We start from the raw sequence: 20,308 nt of genomic DNA, 5'->3' as shown, positions 1-20,308 counted from the left end.
TCAAAATTACCTTAATTCATCAACGTAATCTCCATCAAGAACAACGCAATCATTCTAGCGCCGCTCTAACATTTCAATACCACTATTGTAGAACGATTTATCTTTTACCTCAAAATAGGCCTCAGTTTCAGCGATAACCACTTCATCCGTGCGAAATTTCTTACCGGCGAGCATTTTTTTCAGGTCTGCGAACCGCCAGTAGTCAGATGGGAACCAAATCTGGCGAATACGGTGGGAGCAATTCGAAGTTAATTACTTATAGTTTTGCATTGTTTTGATTGACTTGTGACAAGGTGCGTTGTCTTGATGAAACGAATTTTTTTCTTTGCCATATGCGCTCGTTTCAGCTTTCAAATGTTCCAACAACGCTATACCTTATGATCAAAAAAGAACCGGAATTTTCATTTTAAAATTCCCGCGCTTGTCCAATCGGTAAACTTTTATTGTCTCAACGTTGGCAACACTTTTATACACATTCTGTCAAATTTTGACGCATATCGTACGATTAGTTTTTGTTTGGCGTCTATACAAAGAAGTTGAAAAACGTGCGTGCATCAAATTTTGTGTTGCAAATGGATTTAAGTGTTCCGAAACGTTGAAAATGTTAGAAAAGGCCTTTGGTGAATCGCGTTTAGGAAAAAAACAGGCATACGAGTGGTATAAACGCTTCAAAGGTGGTCGTACAAGCTTGGATCATGATGAGATCCCTGGCCGCCCAACAACATCTGTTACTGAAGAAAACATTGAATCGGCGAAGCAAATCGATTCGGGTCAGCCGAACACATTTTATCTGATGTTTCGGGTTTGAAACTCTTCGCTTCTCTGCTGGTGCCAAAAAAACTGATTTTCATTCAAAAACAGCGTCGTGTTGATGTGGCCAAAGAGATGATTTCCAATGCAGATAGTTACCCCACATTCATCGAATGCATCATAACTGGTGATGAGGAGTGGATCTATGAATATGACGTCGAAACCACACAACAATCGACCGAATGGCGCTTAGAAGGCGAGCCGAAACCGAAAAAAGAACTTCAAAGTCGGTCCAAAATCAAAGTTATGCTGAGTGTTTTTTTTCGATATTCGTGGTGTGGTGCACTATGAATTCCTTCCGGACGGTCAAACGGTTAATAAGGAATATTATTTGGTCGTTATGCGTCGTTTGCGTGAGGCCATTCGCAAAAAAAGGGCAGACTTATGGAAGGAAAACTCATGGATTTTACACCACGATAATGCCCCGGCTCACACAGCGTTGGTTGTGTCGCAGTTTTTGGCCAAAAACTCAACCAATATCATCAACCAAGCACCGTACTCTCCAGATATGGCCCCGTGTGACTTTTTCCTCTTCCTCAGACTCAAATTGCCATTGCGGGGAACGCGTTTTGAGACCATAGAGACCATAAAAGAGAATTCGCTGCGTGAACTAAAGGGCATACCTTCGGCGGCCTATAAAACTTGTATGGAAAATTGGATCAAGCGTTGGCATGCATGTATTGCCGCAGGAGGAGAGTATTTTGAAGGCAATAATAAAGAAATTAATTAAAAATTAAAATTTTGCGTTTTTGCCTTTCTCATATAGAAAGGTTATGCAATCACTGTGAAAACCGACTTTTGAACCGAGGCCCGGAGGGCCGAGTGTCATATAGCATTCGACTCAGTTCGTCGAGTACGCAAAATGTCTGTGTGTGTATGTGTGTGTGTGTATGTGTGTATGTAACGTTTTTTTGCACTAACTTATCTCGGAGATGGCATACAAAATTCCTGAATATTATTTGGTTCCGACTTCCGGTTCCGGAATTATGGGGTAAAATGTGCAAAAAATAGTGAAAATAAGTTCACTAACTTTTCTCAGAGATGGCTGATGAAACCGAATTTCACAAACTTAGGTTCAAATGAAAGATCTTGAAGTCTTATACAAAATTCCTGAATATTATTTGGATCCGACTTCAGGTTCGGGAGTTATGGGGTAAAATGTGCAAAATAAGAAAATATGTGTTCTAACTTTTCTCATAGATGGCTGAACCGATTTTCACAAACTTAGATTCAAATGAATGGTCTTGTGGTCCCATATAAAATTCCTGAATATTATTTGGTTCCGACTTCCGGTTCCGGAATTATGGGGTAAAATGTGCAAAAAATAGTGAAAATAAGTTCACTAACTTTTCTCAGAGATGGCTGATGAAACCGAATTTCACAAACTTAGGTTCAAATGAAAGATCTTGAAGTCTTATACAAAATTCCTGAATATTATTTGGATCCGACTTCAGGTTCGGGAGTTATGGGGTAAAATGTGCAAAATAAGAAAATATGTGTTCTAACTTTTCTCATAGATGCCGCGACCGATTTTCACAAACTTAGGTTCAAATGAAAGGTCTTGAAGTCCCATACAAAATTCCTGAATATTATTTGGATCCGACTTCCGGTTCGGGAGTTATGGGGTTAAAATGTGCAAAAAAAGAAAATATGTGTTCAAACTTTTCTCATACATGGCGCGACCGATTTTCACAAACTTAGATTCAAATGAAAGATCCTGTGGTCCCATACGTAATTCCTGAATTTCATGCGGATCCGACTTCCGGAAGTGGGTTAAAAATTGTATACCATCACTGAAAATGGGGAAAAACCTTAAAAAATTCTCTAAATCGACCTCAAATCTTTTCCAATTGTACTTTTTATCAGTAGACGGTCGATCAAACCGATTTCGGTTATTCTTTCAAGAATCGCAGTATTATATATGATAGTATGATTGATATGAGAAAGGCATCATTACACCACTAGGTGGATTAAAACAGGTTTTAATAAAATTCCGGTTCTTTTTTGATCATAAGGTATAATATTCACTGTTAATAGTATTTTCTTCCTCAAGATAGTCGATAAACATTACACCACACACATTCCAAAATGCCGAGGCCACAACCTTTCCAACCGATTGTTGTGCTTTCGGGCGCTTTGGACGAGGTTCACCAATTGCTAAGGAGTGTATCGAAAATATGCTATTCACAATTTCTTTTCAAATTATGATAAAAAACGATATTTTATTCAAACTAAAAATTGATCCTTTATTGTACGAGGTTAAACTTGAGCATTTAAGGAAATTTAAGTTATTCCTTCACTTCAATTTAAGTTATTCCTTCACAAATTTTCGAACTTTTGATCGAACGCTCTTCATCAAGTTCCGGACAAGGGTTGCATCCCATTTTTGGACGCTTGAGCCCAATTTTTTTAAACTCCTGCATGTTCCCAGCTGCCTTACTAGTCTTCTTGAAGACCCTCTTCACGATTGCCCAGTAACGTTCGATGTGTCGAAGCTGCGGGCAATTTGGTGGATTGATATTTTTTCGAAATTTATACCCTTTTCTGCGAGCCAATTGAAAATGGTTTTGGCATAGTGAGCCGACGCTAAATCCGACCAAAACAGTGGAGGTGTACTATGCTTCTCATATAAAGGCAGCAATCTCTTCTGGAGACACTCAGATCGATAGATCTCTGCATTTATAGTTCCGGTAGTGTAAAAAATGGTTAACTTCAAACCACAGGAACATATTGCTTGCCATACCAGTACGACAACAGTAAAGTAAAGTAGACCTGAAAGGATTTTTGAGTCCTCCTTTACATAAGTCTCATCGTCCATCAAAACGCATGCATCCGGACACTGCAAAAGACGTGAATACAAATTCCGGACCCTTGTTGCTGCTCGCTTCTTCTGTTCTATACTTTGTTTCGAGATTTTCAGCTTCTTGTAGGTCTTCAGGTGATTTCGCTTCTTGATACGCTGGATCATTCCGACACTGGATCCTGCTTTTTTGCCAAATCACGTATTAACATTGATTTGTTTTTCATGATTAGAGATACCACTTTCTGGTCCAGTTTCCGGTTGGAAGAACCGGGTTTTCTGCCTTTCCCTGGTAGCGTGTGTTCCCCATACTTATTAATGATGGTTTTAACACTGGCATGGTGAATTCCAAACCGCTTCGCCAATTTTCGCATACCCTTCTTACTTAGCCATGTGTCCAGAATCGTAAATTTCACTTCCTTTTCAATACGCGACATTTTGAAAACGCAGAATTTCAACCGCACAAACAAGTAAACAAACGAAAGCTGACAGCCAAACACACAGCATGCTGTGATCTGAGCATAAAAAATCATCACAAATACATGCGTACAACACAAAAGTATGTGGATAGCTTATTTTCGATACCCTCGTTATCCACTTAGATAACGATTGTTTTGATTCCGGAGTGAAGTGATGAATCCATGTTTCATCCATTGTCACATATTGACGCAAAAATTCCGGTTTGTTACGTTTAAATGTGGCAAAACACTGCTCAGAATCATTATGTCAGCTCACTCGCGCAACTGCACTTTTCGATCATTCAAAACGATTTTGTGGATTTTTTAAAAATGTTTTATAGTGTCACCGTCTTTTGGACGTCCTTTGCGTTCTGCGTCATCGGTGTCTCAACGACCTCAAACGTGGTGAGGACGTTTTATTGTTGAACGGTATTTTTTCCCATCAAGAAGCAGTGTAAAATTAAAACACGAAATTGTTTTTGATCCATTGTTCTGAAAATAACAAAACTAGCGTCACTCTCAGCACAATAACTCACAAACTAATGAATAGAATGTCATGAAATTTAAACTGATGTCTTTTAATGGTTAGTACTAACTGAAAAAAAGGTGACTAAAATAAAACTGGCGCCGTCTATGTGTAAGGCCCGGGACTTTTCAGCCATTGTGTTATATGCGAAAAGGCAAAAAGATTGTAGTGATTCGGAAGCGAACAAAATCACAAAGTTCAACATGGAACAGAAATCCAGGGCGCGCTCCGCTATCATCGAGAATACTCCAACCGAACGAACAATGCAAGCAATTAATTACTGATCAGAACACAATCGGAGAAAGAAATATCCAAACAATTTCAACCGACCGAATCCTCAGTTCGGCATCACTGCAATCAACGGAGAGGGTCATTAACGGGATTCGTATCGCGTGAAGAAAAACATAATCGGCAAACGATGAGCACACGCGAAACGGGCTGGCATGGGCTAGTGGGTGTTGAAGGGGGGAGAGGGGAAAAGATAGAGTAGCGAGTATGGCACTGTCTCAGCAACAGGATTTCTCATCTCTAGCGCGAAAAATTGGCGAACGGAATTCAGGCAGGAAGAAGGCAAAAATCAGCAACTGCAACGGCACACGTACCTGGGCTCTACACCCAACCAACAGACACACGCACACCATCCGACAATCGGAGCATCCTTGCATTCCATTCCTAGTCGCTGTGCTGTATAGTAGTAGCCAGCGCACGAGTGGGGGTGGGTGGCGTTTGGGTTTTAGGGAATGAAGCACAAAAAAAAATAAAACAATATTACGCTATAATCATAGAAATGGAGAGAATGGCATAAACCCTTCGGGGCAGCGCGATGCTTCCATTCGGCAAATGACTTTGGCTTTGGCTCCTACTCCGGCGTGTGACGATGGATGAAACTTGTGGACGTGGCAGCGGAACGGAGCGGGGGAGCTTTATGGAGCGTGCAGTACAAAACAGAGCAGCAAAAAATTATGCGAATAATCATGATAATAATCAGAAAACTCACAACACAACCGGATTTATGTTGATGCGCTTACGGGTGCTGGGTTGAAGTGATTTATGAAGAGTTGCTTCGCTGATACCGGGGATACTAGGGAAAAAAATGAAAGTCTCAGGGTATGCGAAGGGATATCAACGCACGACTCGTGGAAAGTCCCCATGGCTCTACTCGGAACTGATACGTTTGGGAACGCTGACGGTCGGGATTCCGTCCCGATCCGGTGCAGATCTTAGGGCGAGAACGTTGCCGGTCTGGAAAATGCACGTTTGGAAGGAGCTATCCTTGCCGGTTTTGAGTGGGAGAATGAAAGTCGCAAAACAAAAGAATTCATAGAATATCAGAAATTAAAAACTTATCCTCTCCGGGCAATTTTAAATGCTTCTTTGTTTTTTCCATCCTGTGCACATAATACAACAAACACTAGGCGGAGTAGTTTTTGCTTCTGGGAATCTCCGGCGATGATTATTACTACTACAGAATAAAAAAAGGAGGAGCAGCGCGCTACTGGTTAAGGCTCGGAGCCCGGGATGGATGAGTTGCTTTGAAACGAGCAGTCGAAAGAAAAATGGCGAATGGTCGTGGAAGAAAAACCTACAGAAAATAGGTCTCGTGGACAGCTCTGAAGTATTATCGTTTTAATTCTTTGTGATGAGTTGTCAAAGTGGGGTAAGACAACAAACGAAGTCTTCTGAAGAATGCTGTTTGATATGTTTTGTAAAGTCATTCGAAATGGTTCGATGAGTTTTAATTTTGCAGGTAGTTTGATGCTTCGATCCGATTGATACGAGCGCCGGGAAGCGTATGATTAGCGGGTTTTTGATATACTAATGTTGATGAAAAGAGTCAAATATGCAGCTATGCTCTAGCTACGAAGAACACTCCGATGCCCTGAGTCGTTTGCTGTGAAGTGACTTATCTTAGTCACCACCACGGAGTAAGCAAACTGTATTTCGCAGTAAATTTGTTTTTTTTTCATTCTCCGGCAAATCTAACGTGATATGTGCGACAAAAAACTTATCTCGAGCAAACAGAGCCTTCTGCTGGCATCATATTCATACTCGCATTCCATGGAACTGTGCCATAAGATACGGCTATGTTTAAAGTAGTAATTGTTGCCGGGTTGCTTGCTGAATATAAGCCAGTACATTTTTCAACCTGGAAAGAGGAATTCATTTTCCACACTTCTTCCTATTGTTGGTTTTGAAAGCCAAAACTATTGACGTCAGTGTTTGCCGTAAGATAACCTAGTTTCTCGATACAAAGAACATGTTGCCAAGTACTCACAGTGAATGGGAACCTATTTCGATGTTTCTAATAGTTTCTTTATTTTGTCTCCACAGGTTCACTCGTGGTGCTGGAACCCCAAATCAACCGAGTTTGCTCTTATCTTTTCAGGTCCCGAACAGCCAGATTTCACACACGTATTCTTCAGCTGAATCGATATCGCTTAAATCTGTTTATATTTTTTCTAGCATTTTATTATGGTTCAAAAATTAAAATCCTTTCTTTTAATTCTTCCCCAAATGCATCCGTGAACAGGACCACCCGAACTCCACTTCACCGTAGATCTGCCTCTGCCTCTGCTGCTGCTCGTCAACGAGAAAAAAAAAGTTACCGTACGAGAGAAGCAGCAAAAAGCACTTTCCCCTGACTCGGGATCAGGTAGCGTAATATGACAGAAGGTGCCACGTCGACAGCGGTTGAATGTCTAGGTAATTCACTGGATGTTGTTGACCACAGCGAGCAACAAGACGCACCGAGGACGACGTCTATCGAGCTTAACCTGCTGAAGCAGACCGGCGGTACGGAGGCAACCGAAGATTCTACCCAGAAACAGCAACATCAGCAACAAGTCGTCGAGATGACGCAAAATAAGGTTGGTATTTGACGGTTATTTATGGTGCGAATAATTTTGCAATCAAGATTTATTTTTTTCATGGCGAGTCTAGGGGAAGTTTCGCTTTAATGTAAAATATTTAAATAATAGCTTTAAAGGGACAGAAATAGAAATGAGACTATTTTGTTTGACAAATTGAGCACCCAATGGTCGAAGGGTTTTTCTATATTTGATCCATATAAAACGGAACTGGCATTCATATTTCAAGAAGGTATCGAAATTTCCAAATAGCTAGGTGCGAAACATGATATTATTCTGCTTACAGAAAGACTGGGGTAAAATTAATGCCATAAAATACTAGTAACTGTCCTATAAAATTTTCAAGCCTTAAGTATTCGATCCGTTGGACATCACTATTTTGATTTTACGCTAGATTGTGAAGGTTTGGATATTTGCTCTATTCGAACATGAATGTTCATTAAACATGCATACTAGGGTGGGACAAAATTTTGTATTTAGCTTCGTCAAACTTTTTGTGTATCTGTTTGGGTCCCATAAGAACTATTCAAAATATTAGCTAATTCGGAGGAACTATATTTTCGCACCCAAGGCTCAAAGTTTGTATGGGATTGGCTGAAGATCACCCTATAGACACTAAAAATCAGTACGTGTGTTATTCTCGTAGGAAAAGTTGTGGAGAAGAAAACCTTTCAAGACTGATTTACAATTTGACATTTGTAGAAAAAGTTTGTAATATAACTAGCATCAATGCTGCTACTGGTAGTAAGAAGTGTATTGAAAAGTAGTTAGCAACATTGATTATTGAATAAAAAAGCGAAAAAAAAACATATTTTGACATCAGTTTTCGATATAATGTAGAAAAATTACATTTTTATGCATTTCACTGATTATATTGAAGAAAATCCTAGTTTCTGTGAAACTCTCGCACTTTGGACTTGACATTCTTCATTAAATTCTGCACAGTTACTTTTGTGACTTTCCTGGTGGCAGCTGTCCAGTTTTTTTTTTAGCTCCCACATGTTTTGGGACACTGTACCTTCCTTCCGAAAGTGCCGCTTGACAATTTCCCAATACCTTTCAATTGGCCGAAGATACGGGCAGTTCGGTGGGTTGATGTCCTTTTCATCGAATTGTACATTATTTTTTGACAACCACTGTAGAACGGAGTTGGCGTAGTGGGCTGAAGCCAAATCCGGCCAGAAGAGAGGATGAGCCTTATGCTTTCTGTACAGTGGCAGCATTCTCTTCTTCAAACATTCTTCCTCGTACACCTTGGCGTTAATTGTGCCCTTCGTGAAGAAAATCGACGACCGCAAACCACAGGTACAAACTGCTTGCCAGACCAACACCTTCTGCCCAAACTTTGCCATCGCCACCGTGGTGTCAGCGTCGTCCAGGTCCTGGTACACCGATTTCGTATAATATTGCAGTCCGGGCAGCGCTCGAGAGTCTTCCTTGGCGTAGGTTTCGTCGTCGATCAGGATGCATCCGTCTTTATTCTGTAGAATCCGGTTATACATTTTTCGCGTTATTGTTTTGGCCTGAACTTGCTGTAGCAGGGACTTTTTTGGCACCTTCTGTTTCTTATACGTTTTCAGGGAGTTCCGAACTTTGATTCGTTGAATCATCCCGATGCTGGTGTTGAACTGCTTGGCCAAATCCCGCGTCGACGGCAATGGGTTTTTCCTGATGTACTCAACCACTTTTAAGTCCCGGCCGGGCTGGCTGGAACCCGTTTTCCTACCGGATCAGGGCAAATCCTTCATGGAAAGGGTCTTACCGAACTTCTCGATAATATTTTTGACACTGGTGTTGTGCACCTTCACCCGTTTTGCAATTTCGTTGTACGTGACACCACTTTCTGAGCACCAAGTGTGCAGAATATTCTTTCGCTTTTCCTGATCAATTCGACTCATCATTAAAACGATAAACCGTACCGAAACCAATCGATTGCGCAGCTGTTATTGACATGTAAACAAACATGTCACCGCCAAACACGCTGCAAAAAATTAAGCCATTTCAGAGTAATAACGGTTTGAATGTTGCTAACTACTTAACGATATGCTATGACGGTTGATCTGAGTTATTTGATGTCTCCAAGATAGTTACTCCGCTTAGTATGGAGATTCTTTTTAAGTCACAAGCCATGTTCCAATGCTCACTGTAAGAACACAAAAAAGTCCAACTTTTCAATTTTATTAAATGAGTTTTTGGTGTCTAAAACAATAGTGTTTTAGATAAACTCAGATCCACATAATTTTGCCGAAGACCTAAACTCTCTATCTATCTTAACTCAGAAAGCAGACATCTTGCACGCATGAATTACTATTGTATGGAAGCTCCAACGCAAGAGCCCATAAGGGATTACTGGGCTGCTCAAAGCGGCTCTACAGGAGAATTGCTATTTGGTGATTACTTTTTAAACCAACCGTTAAATTTCTTACACAAATTGAAATCTTTGCGTGGATGTATGTTCTCTGTGAGATTAGTTACATTAAACAGTTACTATTCTAAAACTTTATATTCCAAACTTAAAACAATTTCTTTTGAATTTGCTAATATAGGCTAGGTACAACAAATTTGTAGTTTGTTTTTTTTGAAAACAATTCGGTACGAAGATATCTGATTCTTCACGAAATTTTATTAAAGCTTGCTTCAAATAGAATTGGAACAAAGACAATAGCCTGTATTTCAGTTATTTATTATTGTATTCAAGATCTTTTTTTATACAAATGTAGCGTTTTCTTCATACTTTTAAGAAAAAATACGGATAAAATTATTCGTCACGGTTTTGAAGGAATTCTCGAATTTTTCCTGTAACACGGCTCAGTAGGCGGCGCACACCCTCTTCGTCCATCGTTTTAGCTATCTTATTCCACCAGGGCGTCATCTGATTGATGTCTTTGACAATGTTTCCCTTTGCCTTGAGTCTCCTCTTCATGATTGCCCAGTATTTCTCAATAGGGCGGAACTGGGGGCAGTTGAGTGGGTTAAGGTTTTTCGGAACAAACTGGACCACTTTCTCTGCATACCATTCTTAAACGGCTTTGCTGTAATGACAGCTTGCCAAATCTGGCCAAAACATTACAGGATGGTCGTGGGATCGAATGAACGGCAAAATTCGTTTTTGGAGACACTCTTTTTGGTATAGTTCCGATGTCATTGTCTTATTTGTAACGAAAACTTTCGTTTTTTTGCCGCAGCTGCAAATACCCGGCCAAATCATAAATTTTCTTGCAAATTTGTCGGCAAAAACAAATTTAAATTTGGCTGGAACATCCCCCCGAGCCGTTGCCAAGTAAAATTTTTGACCTGGGATTTGACCGAAGTCAGCCTTGACACAGGTTTCATCGTCCATCAGAAGACACCCGTTGAACTTGGTCAGCACCTGGTCATATAGTTTCCGAGCACGAATTTTGACCACACTATTCTGTTTCATGGTCCGATTTGGCTGTTTGCTAGCTCAATACGACTTGATTCCTTCCCGGAGTCGAGTTCTTCTTACGGTACTATAGGCAGCACCGAATTTTCTGGCCAAATCACGGTCCGACAGATTAGGATTCCTCTTAATCGTCTTCAAAATCTTACCACGCAATTTCCGGTCGTCAGTTCGACTCCGACGATCGGCTTGAGGCTTCCGATTCGTCGTCAATGTTTTCTTATACCGTTTGATAACGCGCCATACGGTATTTCTGGGCAATTTCAGCTGTTTAGCTAGCCTAGATGCAGACCACAATGGATTTTCCAAATAACTGTGCACAATTTTTTTTCCTTCTTTCGGCTTCCATGTTGATTGTTTACAAAGTACAGTCGATTTTCGGAATGTCAAAAATCATACGTAAAGCTGACAAAATTCCCGACACGTGAGCGCCAAGAGCTTCCAAATCCATCCACCAGGAGCGCCACAATATGAGCAAAAGTTTGTTCCAATTCTAAATGAAGCAAGCTTTAGAGACAATTGCAATGGCCTGTTCTGAAATGTATCGACTATAATAATAGTTATAATAATCAATATTATTGTCATTATTTTTAACAAAATAATACTAATAATAATGAACAAATGGTCGAATTTCATAAAGAGTTTCGAAATAATAACATCAATTATTCAAAATAACAATTCTTCAGCTCGGATTCAAACTAATCAACAATATGAAAAATGATTGGATTATATCAAGAACTTTCATTTCATTATTATTATAACTTACTTGAATATCAAATAACATCAGAAGTATGTTCAAGATTAGTAAACAAACCGGTATAATCAATTTTCAATAATGGATTTCTCAGGAGAAATAAAATACAGATTAATCTGTATATGTGGCAACCCTGTTTTGCACGGCATATTTCTAAACGACACCCATACTACTATGAAAATGTGTCTTACATCAATACTTTCATTTTCGTGTTGCGAGAGAGCGTTACTGTCGTAATAGAATGCGTTAGTGACGGCACACACTTTTTCAACGCCCATTCTAATGAATCTGATGCTTTTAGTAGGAAATGGAGAAAATTTCATTAATTTTGAATGGTGATCTGTGGGACTGAAAAGTACCTTGAATTATCACGATCAACAGGATCTGCGTTTATACAGAACGGAGATGGCTCTTGGCGTGTATATTCGGTAAACTCGTCCGAAATTTGACTAGGAATTCATTGTGATTTCCAATTGGATTCCAAAGAAGATGAAACAATCCATTTAGGGCGGAATCAGTAGGTGCATATGAAACTAACAATGAATTCCGACTCATGACGACTGATGACTTCCACAGGCAGGATTTTGGTGTGTGTGTGTCCGGCGGCGACTGCGATAATAAACTGACATCTTCTGAATAAACTTATGATTAGCTCGATTAGTCGATGAACAGACACCGTCATATTTCTCGAATTCTACATGACAGCTGCTTTAAATCGTCTGCTGGGTCAGAAGGGACATTTATTTAATCGAAAATCACATCGGAAATTGACATGTTAAGAAAATGACGATTCAAATATTGTTTCCTAACTTTTTGATTGTTTGTGTTACAAAATCTTGGTATTATTAACCTTTGCACTCTTTTCGGATGGTGATAAAAAAGCTCAGACAGATGGCCATGGCGGACGAAAACATTCAGCATCTGAAATATTTCTACCGGGCGATGTATTGTTGAACCATTGTATTATTGTACGGAGAAAAATTTAGGAGTGTTGCATGCCTCCTTACTAAACTACGATTGATGATATCTTGAAGCGTCTTTTGTTTTTGAATAATTTATTAGTTTTCATATAATAAGCTTGAATGTAGGATTCAATATAGACACTGAACATGCATTGTTTGATATTGGTTTCAAGAAACTAAACATTGCAATAAATTAGTACAAATATTTACATCCCTGAAATCGACTTTTTACTCGATCTAAAAATGAAACAGAAAAGAGTTTTGTTTCTGCCTTTCTCATATAGAAAGTCTATGCAATCACTGTTAAAACCGACTATTCAATCGAGGCCCAGAGGGCCCAGTGTCATGTACCATTCGACTCACTTCAACGAACTGAGCAAATGGCTGTGTGTCCGTGTGTGTATGTGTATATGTATGGAACAAAAATATACACTCACTTTTACTAAAATTCAAATGAAAGGTCTCATGGTTCCACAGCCTGCTATTGAATTTTATCCCGATCCGACTTCGGGTTCCAGGGATATAGGGTGATATGTACTAAAAAATGGAAAAAATATGCACTTTTTTCATAGATATCTGAACCGTTTTCACAAACTTAGATTCAAATGAAAGGTCTTATGATCCTATAGCCTGCTATTGAATTCCATAGGGATTCGATTTCCGGTTCCGGATATACATAGTAATACGTGAAAATTAAGGAAAAACTGTGCGCTAAATTTTCTTGGAAATAGCTTAATCGATTTTCCCAAACCAAATTTTAAATGATTATACTACAGAATTTAAAAACAAAATCCAGATCAAAGGATCCGACTTCCGGTTCCGGAGCTAAAGTGTGACAAGTAAAATTTCATGAGTATTTGTTTACAAACGCTGGTCCAAAACAGATGCAACTTGTTAGCTTGTGGGTATATGAACCTAATTCGGCACTTTTTCCTGTTCTCGAAGCACCGAATTTAGTGAAGAAAAATTCCAAAAATAGAACTCACTTCGATTTCTCGGCGATGCTTCAACTGATTTTCACAAATCTTGGTTTAAATTAAAGTTCACATTGTTTCAGAGGCTAGTGTGAAATTTCATCCGGGTCCGACTTCCGGTTCCGCAGTTACAAGGCGATGAGTATCAAAGTTTTCAAACCGACAATATTTATTTATTTATTTCGGTTTTAACCTATTTTTGGTCATTCGCCGACACCGACAATATGACAATATGTACAACACCGGTACGTGCAACGTGGAAAAAGAAAACACAACATGAACGATGCGTGCTTTGCTCAATTTTATACACGTTATAATGAAAACGAAACGGTTACGAATGTCTGCTACTGGAGTGTGATTTTGGAAAAAACGGTGCTGTTAAAGAATGCCAATGAACTGAGATGTATTGGAAAAAATAAACATACGTCGGAACTTCATGCTTCGCTATGCATATGCAATTTACACAGCCGGTAGTGGTGTAAATGAAAACAGCTAAAAATATTAACATACATAGGGGAGAGTGTTCGGTAACCGGCACCCTTTTCTTTCAAACTTATAACTTCTGACTAAGTGCACATTATGCGGACATATATACATCAATGGAAAGCTAAAGTCCCTAGCTAACAAATGATTAAGGAACTTAGTTGATTTATTTGATTGTAAAAACTGTATTATCAATTTAGTAAAGTAATAAATTTTGGCCATTACCGGCACTCCAAGAAATTTCGTTAAAAATGGGAAAATATTAGTAAAAACTGCAATTTTTCAAAGAAAACATGGAACTTATTCTTTTCGGTGGTGTTTTAGACAAAGGTCTTCATTGTCTGATGGTGACTTCGTCTTGGCTCCCTTGGCCAATGATTTGAATGGTGGCGCCTTTGGTGTTGATTTGGTCGGTCTTCCACGGGCTTCGCGCGATTGAATACGTTGATGCAGTCGAATTTATTGGCTTACTTACCACTAAGCAACGTTTAATGGCATTAATCAGTGCATTAAAGTTCATTTTCATTGACTTGGACGATTTGTTTGAAGGTGCCATGGCTAACAGAACCAGAGAACCAAAGTTTTTACTTATATGACGGATGCCGTCAAGTTTTTCACGTGCTGCATATCACCCGAGATGCCAGGTAATACAATAAGTTTAGCTTGCAAAAACGAAAAGATCGCGTCAATTTTCAAAAGTCTGTAATTTCTGACGAAAGTCTGCAAACAATCGAAGATTCAACAGTCTGTGGAAAGTTTTTCGACGAAAAAAGGTTTACATGTTATCTAAGAAAATTTGATAATTTACAGACAAATCTGCAGACTTGGCATCTCTGCATATCACTGACAATTTTTCGCGATTTGTCGAAAAAATGGGGTACCGGTAACGGAAAAGGGTAGACATTTTGAAAATAACACAAAAACATTGTTTGGGAAAATTTTGATAGCATCCGGTATTAAATCACGAAATAAATCAAATTCACCTCATAAATATTCAATCCACTTACCTTTTCGATTGATGCTTTTCAATTTATGATACTATAAAAAAAATCAGAAAAAACATTGGTGTTGATTTTCACGCAATTAAAATTTGTTTTGAACGCAGCAAAAAGTACAATCGTCTGTTTGCTTCGGTATTCGGTACAAAGAAAAAACGTGCTGCTTTTACACACACATGACTTTTGTCGGAATGACGCTATCTGCTTTCTGTCAAAAGTTACGGTGGAGTGCCGGCAACCGAACACTGCCGGCAACCGAACATCTTCCCCTACTGTTAAAAAAATTAAATTGTGACCGATTTTCGCAAATTTAGGCCCAAATAAAAGGTCTTGTAGTCCCATATAAAGCATCAGAGGATTGAAGAGTGTTAAAAAAATTTTACCGCCGCCTAAAGCGACGAAGCAAAAGAGGGAAATATTATTTTCAATTAGGTTCAAAACTGTTCCAGTTTGTAAGTCATATTTGTTGCTAGCCATACGAACCAACTTCGACTATTAATTTTTCACTTTTCTCCAAGATGGCCAAATCGATTTTCACAAACTTATAGATTCAAAGGAAAAACCTTATAGTTTCATACGAAATTCCTAAATTCGTTGTGGAACTACAGGGAAATTCGTTTTTGCGAATTCCACAGTAATATTTTTTTGAGTCGCTACTTTGTGTTATGTAGAAATTTAGGTAATTTTCATTTGCATATTGACAACAAATGAATCTTGAGCAATTTCGACTTTCTACCATAAAATTCTCAGCAAATACTTGCCAAAGTGTTTAACTGTTATTTATTCATTATTGGTTAAAGTCTTTTCGTGAAATTCATTTGTAAAAATTGATAGCGTTACCCTGAAGAGTTTTTAGCTTTAAATATTTAATCCCACCTACACCACTCATTTTTTCATCCTCTACTCCTAAAACAGGTATCGAAGAAGGAGAAGCTACCGGACCGCGGTTCCTGGGGCTCGAAGCTAGACTTCATCCTGTCCGTCGTCGGGTTGGCCATCGGACTGGGCAATGTGTGGCGTTTTCCTTACCTCTGCTACAAGAACGGTGGCGGAGCATTTCTGATACCGTACTTTCTAACCCTGTTCCTGGCGGGGATTCCCATGTTTTTCATGGAACTGGCCCTGGGACAGATGTTGACCATCGGTGGACTGGGTGTGTTCAAGATTGCACCCATTTTCAAAGGTAGGAGTGGTTGTGGATTGGCGAGTTCAGGCGGTCAATTTGGCACTAACGAGTTTTCGTAACAGGTATTGGATATGCGGCAGCTGTGATGTCCTGTTGGATGAACGTTTACTATATCGTCATTCTGGCGTGGGCTATCTTTTACTTCTTCATGTCGTTACGAGCTGGTAAGTGTTTGCCGATATAAAATTCTGAAATACTAGATATCTCACATCACACCGTCACATTCTGCAGATGTACCCTGGCGAACCTGTGATAATGCGTGGAATTCGCTTAATTGTGTGAATCCTTACGATCGGAAGAATTTACTGTGCTGGGAAACAATAGAAGTTAACAGCACACTGACCAAGATTTGTTCGCTGAACTCGAACAACGTTTCGGTGACGGATATGACGGATCCCGTGAAAGAGTTCTGGGAGTATGTTTGATTTAAGTGGCAACCCGGGTGAAGATTCGTGCTGATTTCCGTTCTTTCAGGCGTCGTGCGTTGATGATTTCCAGCGGTATCGAAGAGATAGGATCGATTCGTTGGGAGCTTGCTGGGACCCTGCTGTTGATGTGGATTCTGTGCTACTTCTGCATCTGGAAAGGTGTCAAATGGACTGGCAAGGTCGTGTACTTCACTGCTCTGTTCCCGTACTTCCTGATGACCATTTTGCTGATTCGTGGTATTACTCTGCCCGGTGCCGGTGATGGTATTAAGTTTTACGTTACACCAAACTTGGCGAAATTGTCCGAATCAGAGGTATGGTAATGTTTCGTTTTTTAAATCGAATGCTCTTAAGTATTTTAGTATTGTGGTTTTCGTTCAGGTATGGATTGACGCCGTGACGCAAATATTCTTCTCGTATGGACTCGGTTTGGGAACACTGGTGGCACTGGGAAGTTACAACAAATTTACCAACAATGTTTACAAGTAATTTGATAACTACTGTTTTAAATTGGATACTACTACTATCTAACCGTCCAACAGAGATGCGCTGATCGTGTGTGCGGTCAACTCGAGTACCAGTATGTTCGCCGGATTCGTCATCTTCTCCGTAGTCGGATTCATGGCGCATGAACAGCAAAGGCCTGTGGCGGAGGTGGCAGCTTCTGGTCCGGGATTGGCGTTCTTGGCGTATCCTTCGGCCGTCCTACAGCTTCCGGGTGCCCCGCTGTGGTCCTGTCTGTTCTTCTTTATGTTACTACTGATCGGTCTTGATTCGCAGTTCTGTACGATGGAAGGATTTATCACGGCCGTTATCGACGAGTGGCCCCATCTGCTCAGACGGCGTAAGGAATTGTTCATTGCCATTGTTTGTTTTATCAGCTACTTGGTTGGGTTGACGTGTATCACGGAGGTATGTCCATTTAACCAATGAATGAACCAACTGTACTTGTATTGATCATCAACATTCAACAGGGTGGAATGTACGTATTCCAAATTCTGGACTCGTATGCGGTAAGCGGTTTCTGTCTGTTATTCCTGATGTTCTTCGAGTGCATCTCGATCTCGTGGGCATTCGGTGTGGACCGCTTCTACGACGGCATCAAGGACATGATCGGTTACTACCCGTTGGCCTGGTGGAAGTTCTGCTGGGTTGTCACCACCCCGGCTATCTGTGTTGTAAGTATGATTGCTACCGGTTGATCCGGTGGAGCAGTTAATTTGTTTTCAAATCTGACTTGAGATGACTAGGCGAGATTTTGGAGTGAATGAGGATGTTTTTGGAGTGCGAGAAGTTTCAGGCTTCGAGGGATGGGAGTTTGCAACGCCGAGGAGCAACACCAGGAAGCAGCAACGGTAATTTTGGCATAGAGAGTATTTAGTTTTTCATTTCAGCTATCAGAGGTTTGTGAGAAGTACGTTTTCAGTGATGTCTACTTGACATAGGAGGACTATGGACGGAATTTTACTTAAAATTGCAATGTATAATAAAGTAATTGAAATTTGATTATAACTTTGTATATCTTAACGCTTTTCAATTATGATCGATATTATATTCTGCTATGATTTGCGAACCACTGGTTTTCTTTTCTTTATTTTATCACAAACCCATACTTCGGATAATATCACATAAGTCTATAAAGTTTTCGAATACCCCCAAAAACATTTAAAAGTTTACCTAAATAAAAATCTTTCATAGAATAAAAATATCCCACTGCCATATGACATTTCAGTAAGGGTTCATGAAACGATAGACTCAACACATCTAGATAAATGTGTGTAAAATTACAGTTTCACTAGCTGAATTACCCGGCGTTGTTCGGAAATGTTTCGTGAAGGGAAGGCCGAAAAACATTCTAGAAGTCCTGTTTAGTGAAATACTCTGGTTGTAGTGAAACATTACTTAGACGGAAACCCGATTGAACAATTGTTCAGATTGAGAATGATTAGTGTCCCATCTCAGATCTCACAATAATCATAATTTTCATGATACTCTCGACAAATTGGGTCAGTTTTATATTTGAACACTTTTGTTAAACCATCTATGAAATGCAAGAAGTACTTGTGCCAAGTTTGGTGGTAATCCGTTCAGTAGTTCCGAAATTATGGCGTTACAAACATACAAACTTACATCCATTTTTATATATATAGATCACGTATATTTCGCCTCTGAAACGAATTGTAGTAGGTCATGAATCTCAAACATGCCGGTCGCTTGAGATTCTTGTTTTTTAAATGCATCTGTTTTATGGTCATACATAGCAACAGGGAATATAAGTTATTTTCATACAGAACAAATTTGAACTGGTCAGTGAAGCCTGTATGTCAATGCGCTGACTTATTAAAGTATAGAGCGAACCATGAATTATTCATTAGGGACATTACGAACATTCGAATTATTATCAGTCGCTTAATACCAAGTTCAAGATATTGCGTTCAACGCTACCTTGAAGTTTGGGTCATTTCATATCTGGACGCAAAACAAAAATTGATTTATCTCAAATTTGTGTTAATTAAACCAGGGGTGGAAATAAGAAATTTTTTTGATTCACAGTAAATAAAAATAGTCAGTATTATCATATCATATCACATACATATTGTAGAAATTACAATGAATTTTAAAACGAATTATTTTTGATAGGATAAATTTTGGTTTTACTAAGAATTTAAAAATGTCTTCATCGTAATCAGTATCACTGTCTGATTCGGAATCAAAATTTCAACAAATTTATGCTCGTTTTAATGTATTCTATGTTCATGACCCAGGTTTGAAGTTCAAATGGCTATCACTTACGGTTCCGGTGATATAATGGTATAAGTGACGTAAATATCAAAACTGACTACTGCTCAATTTTCTCGAATATGGATTATCCGATATCAATAGTTTTAGGCTCGTTGGGTGAGTTTATTTCATCGGTCGCATCGAAATTCCATGCTTCGTGACGTATTTGAAATTTATTCAGTAATACCGTCGTGGTGGAGTACAGCTACTAATATTAGCATACATGCTGCCATGAATAATAAATATAATGATAAGAAAAACATGTTCAATCACAAAGCGTGCTACGCAGCTGGTTAATATTACCCTATTTAGCTTGAATATTATACACAGAAGTAACAGGAGCGCAGGATTTTGCTACGCCAATTCAAACACTGCGCCTACTGCTGCGCTCCTGTTACTTCTGTGTATAATATTCAAGCTAAATAGGGTAATATGATCCATTTGATCGAATCGTCTATTTGATCTAATAGAAATCGGTAATAATAGTAGCCCAAAATCACTACCCATTTTGTGTGACGGAAGATCAGTATAGATTTTGATCGCTGTGTTTCAAAGATCACTGATTAACTGATCTTAAAAAGATTAGTTGTACATTCATTTCTGCCGCGGTACATGAATGCGTGAAAGAGTTTTTGTGATAGCAACTAAAGCTCTTCGCTTTTGCATGGTTGGCTTCTGAGAATGAAAACAAATTTGTCTCAGCCCAATAAAAAGAGTAACAATTCGGTGACAATTTAAGTTTTGTTACCCAATTTTTCAATTCACGGTGTTCGGTTTTTTGATTCACAATCGGAAATCTTGATTCACATTTTCGTGCGCAAAATGGGCTTATTTCCACCTCTAAATTAAACAATAATGTT

General features: G+C 39.2%; 1 protein-coding gene across 1 annotated transcript; it reads left to right on the top strand.

Moving 5' to 3' along the window:
- Positions 1-3,721: 3,721 nt before the first annotated feature.
- On the top strand, positions 3,722-18,240 carry LOC131431206 (sodium- and chloride-dependent GABA transporter 1). The gene is made up of 8 exons (XM_058596785.1): positions 3,722-7,461; positions 15,969-16,236; positions 16,302-16,403; positions 16,471-16,654; positions 16,714-16,981; positions 17,049-17,152; positions 17,210-17,579; positions 17,642-18,240. Exons 1-8 carry the CDS (start codon positions 7,258-7,260, stop codon positions 17,867-17,869), a joined length of 1,728 nt encoding a protein of 575 aa, XP_058452768.1. The 5' UTR covers positions 3,722-7,257; the 3' UTR covers positions 17,870-18,240.
- The last annotated feature ends 2,068 nt before the right edge of the window (positions 18,241-20,308 follow it).

This window comes from Malaya genurostris, chromosome 2 (assembly GCF_030247185.1).
Source record: "Malaya genurostris strain Urasoe2022 chromosome 2, Malgen_1.1, whole genome shotgun sequence".
Taxonomy (NCBI): domain Eukaryota; kingdom Metazoa; phylum Arthropoda; class Insecta; order Diptera; family Culicidae; genus Malaya; species Malaya genurostris.
This window is presented reverse-complemented; position numbering and strand designations above follow the sequence as displayed.